We start from the raw sequence: 7,905 nt of genomic DNA on the forward strand, positions 1-7,905 counted from the left end.
CAGAGAGACAGAGAGAAGCAGAGAGACAGAGGGAGGCAGAGAGACAGAGAGAAGCAGAGAGACAGAGAGAAGCAGAGAGACAGAGAGAAGCAGAGAGACAGAGAGAAGCAGAGAGACAGAGAGAAGCAGAGAGACAGGGGGAGGCAGAGAGACAGAGGGAAGCAGAGAGACAGAGAGAAGCAGAGAGACAGAGAGAAGCAGAGAGACAGAGAGAAGCAGAGAGACAGAGAGAAGCAGAGAGACAGAGAGAAGCAGAGAGACAGAGAGAAGCAGAGAGACAGGGGAGGCAGAGAGACAGAGGGAAGCAGAGAGACAGAGAGAAGCAGAGAGACAGAGAGAAGCAGAGAGCCAGAGAGAAGCAGAGAGACAGAGGGAGGCAGAGAGACAGAGAGAAGCAGAGAGACAGAGAGAAGCAGAGAGACAGAGGGAGGCAGAGAGAGTCACAGAAGCGATGGAGAACCAGAGAAAAATGCAGGAGATCAAGAGAGTCAAACATCTGCTGGAGCTACTGATGGTGGATCTACAACTGGCCCACGTAAGACATGTCATTGTTATTATTAAATGGCCGTGTATATTCACCCAGCTGAAATTGAATGATGGTGGACAGCGGTACACTAACCCAATGTTAACCTTTATGCCTTTCCTTAACGTTAACCCTTACCTTGACCTCACTGAAACTATACCTAACCTTTACCTTAACCCAACCCTAGGTCCTGAACCTAACCTTCATTTATCTCAACCCCTATGCCTTTCTTCTGCCGGTTGAATATCCACTTCCTTATTAACATCATTACTGTTGTTGTTGTTGATAACTGTATGTGTGCAGGTTGTAAATAATTGCATTAGTGAAACATCATTTGTAGGAGTAATTTCTACAAGCATAAACATCAGAGGCAACATTGTTATAACATCACACAAATTGCAACAGGAATTTCTCAAACCCCTAACTGAATGGGCAAGCTAGTTGTGTGTTTGTATTTGTCCATAAAATGTCTCATAATTCTTTCAAACATGTCAATACATTAATTGACAATGAATTGTCCAGATGAATTGATCAAAATAACCCTGCTATTGATGTTGTCCAGTGTTTGATTCAATTACCTAGGTCTAGGTTGTATTTCTATGTATCATTCTCTGCAAATCCTTTGAAAGTATGTCTTGGTCATAGATTATCACTAATTTCACCTTTTAAAATGAAGCAAGAGATAGAGAGATTGAGGCTATGGCAGAAAGTCATGGAGGATCAGCGACCAAGACTGGCCTGGAACAACAAACCTATTGAGACAGAAAGAGAGAGGGAAAGAGAGAGGGAAAGAGAGAGAGAAAGGGAGATGGAAAGGGAGAGAAAAGCAGAATTGGAAAGACAAGAAATGAAGAAGAAAGTGAAACAGGCAGAAGAAACGATAAAAGCGTTAGAACGAGAGATTGAGACATTGAAAGAGATGGAAAAGGAAATCATATTTGAAAGAGAAAGAGACATGCGTATTGCAGGGAATGAGAAAGTCAAACTGGTTAACGGAAAGGTAAAAGAGTTAGAGAGAGAGGTTGAGAGACTGAAAGAAGATATGACAACAAAAGAGATTCAATACAAAATCAAATTTGAAAGAGCGAAAGAAGCATATAGAAGACAGAAGAGTGAGAGAGTGAAACAGGTTAACCAAAATGTACTAGTGTTAGACAGAGAGGTTGTGAGAATGAAAGAAGAGATTAGATTGAAAGACGAGACTGAACCAGAGAGAACTTTTGATAGAGACAGAGAGAGAGAAAATGATTGGAGACGAAGAGAAGAGGAGATGAAAAATAGAGTGGAGAGAGAGATGGAGATGGAGACAGCCCTCATCAATGACAAAAAGACGTCTGAATTGGAGGAAGTCTTCAAGAAAATCAAGGTACAGCTGATAGAATTAGAAAATATGGAAACAGACGAATATAAATGGAAACAGAACCAAATGGACATGGAGGAGAAGATGGAGGGTGAGAACAACAAACAGAAAGAGGTAGAAAGAAAGAGAATGGAGACAATACCAAAACAGAGACAACAAGAAGAAGAAGGAGATGGAGAGCGAAGGAGAAGAAGAAAGATGTAAACAGAAGCAAATAGAGATGGAAGAGGAAGAAAGAGAGAGGGAGAAAGTGAGACAGAGAGAGATCAAAAGAAAGAGAATGGAGAAGAGACAAAAAATATGGAAAGAGAGCAAGAGAGACAGAGAGAGATTGAAAGAGCATGAAGAAGAAAGATGTAAACAGAAGCAAATAGAGATGGAAGAGGAAGAAAGTGAAGAAGAGAGACAGAGAGAGATGGGAGAGAAAGAGAGACGACAACAACAAGAGGAGAGAAAGAGAAAGTTTGAGAGAGATCAAGAAGAAGAAGATATATGGAAACAGAAGCAAATTGACATGGAGAAGGAGGGAAGAGAGAGGGAGAACAAGATACAGAGAAAGATAGAAGAGATACACAGACGACAACAACAAGAGGAGAGACAGAAACAAATGGAGAAAGAGAAAGAAAGGGAGAAAGACAATGAGAATCAGGGAGAGATGGAATTAAAAGATCAGCAACAGAAAGAGATGGAGAAAGAAAATATGATTATGAGAGAGAGGGAGGAAGCAGGAAGAAGAAATGAGGGGCAGAATGAACTGGAGATAGAACAGGAGAGAGAGATGGAAGAAAAGCAGGAAGTGATTATTAAGAAAGCAGAGGAAGAGTACATGGAACGAGAAGAGAGAGGAAAGGAAGTAAGCATGAAGAAAGATGTAGTAGTTCATGTTAAAGCTAAAGCACGGGAAGTCTTCAATAGACGTAAAGAGAGGAGGTTAGAAGTGTTGAAGGGGGAACGAGAACACATAGAAAGAGGACAACAAATCAGGAGGGACAAGGAGGAAAGACGGCTGGAGATGGAAAGAAAACAGGAGAGGGCAAGACAACAAGAGGAGCAGGATAAAAAACGAGAGATTGGAATTGCCAGACAGAAAGAAATGTTCAGACTAAGAGAGGAGGAGGCAGAGAGAGGAAAAGAGAGAGGAGGAGAGGCAGAGAGAGGAAAAGAGAGAGGAGGAGAGGCAGAGAGAGGAAAAGAGAGAGGAGGAGAGGCAGAGAGAGGAAAAGAGAGAGGAGGAGAGGCAGAGAGAGGAAAAGAGAGAGGAGGAGAGGCAGAGAGAGGAAAAGAGAGAGGAGGAGAGGCAGAGAGAGGAAAAGAGAGAGGAGGAGAGGCAGAGAGAGGAAAAGAGAGAGGAGGAGAGGCAGAGAGAGGAAAAGAGAGAGGAGGAGAGGCAGAGAGAGGAAAAGAGAGAGGAGGAGAGGCAGAGAGAGGAAAAGAGAGAGGAGGAGAGGCAGAGAGAGGAAAAGAGAGAGGAGGAGAGGCAGAGAGAGGAAAAGAGAGAGGAGTAGAGGCAGAGAGAGGAAAAGAGAGAGGAGGAGAGGCAGAGAGAGGAAAAGAGAGAGGAGGAGAGGCAGAGAGAGGAAAAGAGAGAGGAGGAGAGGCAGAGAGAGGAAAAGAGAGAGGAGGAGAGGCAGAGAGAGGAAAAGAGAGAGGAGGAGAGGCAGAGAGGAAAAGAGAGAGGAGGAGAGGCAGAGAGAGGAAAAGAGAGAGGAGGAGAGGCAGAGAGAGGAAAAGAGAGAGGAGGAGAGGCAGAGAGAGGAAAAGAGAGAGGAGGAGAGGCAGAGAGAGGAAAAGAGAGAGGAGGAGAGGCAGAGAGCCATTGAAGGCCATTTAGCTTTAATCAGAGAGAGAGAGAACATCATAAAGGCAAACATAAGAGAGGAGATGTCAGAAGAGGAAAGAAGAGAGATCCCTGGGAATTACAAGATGGGTGAGACAGAGAACAGTGAAGAGGAGGAGGAGGAGGAAGATGACAAGGAGGACATTCTCCCACCTGATAAAAGTATCCGAAGGAGAGCTGTGGACTGGGTGAATAAGAAGTGGGAGAAGAGGAACCTGAAAAAGATTGAGAGAACGTATCAGAGAGAGGCCGAGGAGGGCTATAAGATCGTCCACATAGGTAAGACCTGTTTTACCTCTGCTTATGACATCATCCTCTTTAGTCTCCTCTACACACATAAGTTCCAAGCCAGTCATCATGTTGCATCATTGTTTCAATATAAAACTACTGTCCAAAGAATATGTTAGCTGACATGGCTAATTGAGTGACTGACTGACATAACAAGAAAAATACTGCTGATGTAACAACCACGTTTTTAAATGATACCTTATGTCATCTACTAGTCTAACTCTCAAGACTAAGTAGAGACCCAGAAAGAGTTCCTAAAAACACACACAAAAAAGGCTTTTGGGGGGGTCGGGGGTCCCCTAGTTGCCATGGAGCCCTAAGCTATCACATAGGCCCTGGCACTATACAAGGAATAGGTGCCATTTGGGGCTCATGTTCAACTTAGGGTCAGGTCAATTCGGGATGGGAATTATTGCACTTCATTGACAAATTCCATGCCTTGCTCAATTGAAAAGATTAAAGAATCATTGAGCTCCAACTGTGTTTTCTATTCTTAATTCCCTGTGTCCATTACATTTTAGTTGATACCAGATCCACTAAGTTGAATGTGAACTCTACTTCTTCTCCCCTCCCAGCCTTCCCTGGACACCCAAGGGTAATATCCACCATGGCCCGGGCAGAGAGAGAGAGGGAGAAGAGGAAGGAGCTGCTGAAGGATAAGGAGAGAAGGAAGAAGTTGGAGGATTTCAATAAGCAGTGGAGAGAGCAGTCCCTGCTTAAAAAAAGGACTCATCAGAATCTGAAGGAGGAGAGGGAGAGGATGATGGAAAAGTACCTGGAGCAGATGAATCTGGAGGCTGATGCTCAAATCAACACCCGGTGTCCAACCACCCAACACAGCCACGATTCCAACCACGGTCAGGCATTGCCGGGATGGGCCACAGGCCAACAAGTAAGCCAAGAGCCTGTTGGATCTGGAGATGGCCAGCAGGAGGGGCCAAGGAGGCAGCAGGCATGGGCAGAGAACCAGGAGGGGAGTTCGGAGAACCAGCAGGAGTGGCCAGAGAACCAGCAGGAGTGGCCAGAGAGCCAGCAGGGGAGTTCAGAGAACCAACAGGGGGAGCCAGAGAGCCAGGAGGGGAGTTCAGAGAACCAGCAGGGGGTGCCAGAGAACCAGCAGGGGGAGCCAGAGAACCAACAGGGGGAGCCAGAGAACCAACAGGGGGAGCCAGAGAGCCAACAGGGGGAGCCAGAGAACCAGCAGGGGGAGCCAGAGAGCCAGCAGCTAGAAGCTCCAGAAGAGGCTGAAACTTCAGAGCCAACCTCCAAGAACAAGAAAAGGCCAGGCATCTGGAAGAGAATTAAGATGAGGTAAATAATGTTTAAACATGTATTCATGTTACACTGTTTATATATATGTTGTCACTTTAAAAGTGACATTATCCAAATGTGAGGGTTTAGTGTACATGCAACACACATGTAAATATATAGATACTTACCTGTCTCTGTGATGTCTTACAGCATTCCTGACGTGCTGTCTGCCTAGAGCTGGAACTCGATGAAGCTACAGTTCCCCTGAGGTTACATTGGTAATTAAAAGTGTCGCCCAATAATTCCTCCTCCTATTTAAGTCATCAAGCCACATTTCCTCCACAAAACATGATATTCTCCTCAAGCCAGAAAGTATCCTCTTTATCAAGGCAACAAACCATCTAAGGTCAGTGACTCTCCTCCCCAGAGCAGAGTTTCTCATCTTTATCCAAGTTGAATTCATCTCTGCTCACCACCTCTACTGTCCTAGAAAATATCCCCAAATGGACATGGTTTAAATAGAAGTCCTCCCCTCAGACCAGTGGCTCCACAGACCAGAGTTTCTCATCTTTATTCAAGTTGAACGCAACTCTGATCATTTCCACCACCTCACCTGTTAAGGGGAGGTGCTGAAAAGGAGGTCTGGGAGGAGGTCTGCAGGTAGCCTGGACCGGACCGGTTGCAGCTAAGTTGCTGGCTCCATCCCCGGGCAGAGCTGCTCAAGTCAGGCCAGTGATGTTTGTTGATGTCATTTTCATTAGCAAAGTTGTACGCTTTAATAAAAGCAGTTATTAAAAAAGCAATATTGTTGTTACGGTGTGGATTGTTGTTATTTATTAGAATTGAAACATCCAGTAGTCATGGTAGATGTTAGACTTTCAATGAGACACCTAACATTCCATCAGTCTGACACAATGTGTGACATGTTATATTAGAGATGAGTCCTCTATACACATAAATTGCACTATAACGGTGACAAACGGTGCCCACAAATAGTTGGGACAGCTTTATGTAGAACCTATTTACTTTTTGGAGGTGAAATGTAGCTAAAAATGTGCTATCCTCTGCTCAGAGGGTTAAGGAACCGTCTTAAAACTGCAACGCAAACAATTGCCTGTAAATGAAAAATATAAATTCCTTCTCAACTACATGGCATAGAGATCTCAAATAAATTTGACACTGTAAAGAGACCTCTTCTCTCCAATACAATTAGTCACTTTTTTTTTTTACTTCTATAAAATCTACAAAATGTAAAATAAATCACTTAAAATAAAAAATACTTTAAAAAAACATCAATATCTTCCACCCCATAAGACTTTCATGAATACAACCAACTGTTATTGGTTCAGGGACGTCATGCCTTCAATCAACTGCAATTATGTTTGGACTTTTGGACATAACAAATGAAGTCAAATTGAAAACAGTATTGGTATTGTTGAATTAGGTTTTTAGAATAGCAAGCTAGGACTGATGGTTTGGTTATCTAAACTAGCAAGTATGTTTGTTTGGTTACCAAGGCAACTATTGTAGCTATCTAGTAAACTTGCTAGCTACTTCAGTGGATGTTGAACTCATTTCCACCGGCAAATGAACACATTTCTACCAGCAAATGTGTTAAATTATAGCCATGGTATAAAAGGGATAATCAACTCAGGGCTTTATGGTTCTCTGGAAAATAATGCAAATCCATGGAAGGTCAGTTCCACAGTGTTCATTATTTACCATAGAACACATAGTCCCTCGTTGATTATCCCTGACATAACTTTTATGAGCTGGATTTGCCTTTCTTTGCAACAGTGGAAGCTGCTGAGGAGACGACAGCTCATAATAATGGTTGGAATGGAGTCAATGGAGTGGTATCAACCCATCAAAGATGTGGTTTCCATGTGTTTGATACCACTCAATTGACTTCATTCCAGAAATTATTATGAGCTGTCCTCCCCTCAGAAGCCTCCACTGCTTTGCAATTAGTTTGTTCGTTTTCAGTTGTTAGCATTTAGCTAACAGCGTCTATGTGAATTTGCTAACAGTTTGTGCTAATTTGTTAGGATTCTGGAAATAGATGCCCATAGGCTTTTCTTGTGTTTTTAGCATCCCCTCATGTGCTATGCTGGTAGTACTTCAAATCCTGGTATGAGAGAAGGACGGTATGACAATATGAAAATCTGGATACAGCCCAAGCCTAATCACCACACCTACCACAACTACCACACCTATGTACCACAACTACCACCCCTATCTACCACAACTACCACACCTACATACCACAACTACCACCCCTATCTACCACAACTACCACACCTACCTATCACAACTACCACAACTACCACACCTACCTATCACAACTACTACACCAACCTACCTACCACAACTACCACATCTACCATCACCACACCTACCACACCGACCTACCACAACTACCACACCTACCATCACCACACCTACCACACCCACCACAACTACAAAACCAACCATCACCAAACCTACCTACCACAACTACCACACCTACATACCACAACTACCACCCCTATCTACCACAACTACCACACCTACCTACCACAACTACCACACCTACCACACCGACCTACAACAACTACCATCAACACATCGACCAAACCTACCATCACCAAACCTACAAACCACAAC

At 43.7% G+C, this 7,905-nt stretch overlaps 1 protein-coding gene across 1 annotated transcript; it reads left to right on the plus strand.

Moving 5' to 3' along the window:
- Positions 1 to 364: 364 nt before the first annotated feature.
- Positions 365 to 1,978, plus strand: LOC123740275 (RNA-binding protein 25-like). Its single transcript, XM_045714125.1, has 3 exons — positions 365 to 535; positions 1,200 to 1,635; positions 1,944 to 1,978. The coding sequence occupies exons 1-3, from the start codon at positions 452 to 454 to the stop codon at positions 1,976 to 1,978; spliced, it is 555 nt and encodes a 184-aa protein (XP_045570081.1). The 5' UTR covers positions 365 to 451.
- Positions 1,979 to 7,905: the final 5,927 nt, after the last annotated feature.

Source organism: Salmo salar, unplaced genomic scaffold (genome assembly GCF_905237065.1).
Source record: "Salmo salar unplaced genomic scaffold, Ssal_v3.1, whole genome shotgun sequence".
Classification (NCBI taxonomy): Eukaryota; Metazoa; Chordata; class Actinopteri; order Salmoniformes; family Salmonidae; genus Salmo; species Salmo salar.

Bases quoted from the DNA above. Each gene is read 5' to 3' on its own strand.
- LOC123740275 (XM_045714125.1), top strand. From the start codon at position 452: ATGGAGAACCAGAGAAAAATGCAGGAGATCAAGAGAGTCAAACATCTG. The intron at 536-1,199 runs GTAAGACATGTC...TTTAAAATGAAG, and splicing joins TGGATCTACAACTGGCCCAC to CAAGAGATAGAGAGATTGAG. The intron at 1,636-1,943 runs GTGAGAGAGTGA...AAATGGAAACAG, and splicing joins AGCATATAGAAGACAGAAGA to AACCAAATGGACATGGAGGA.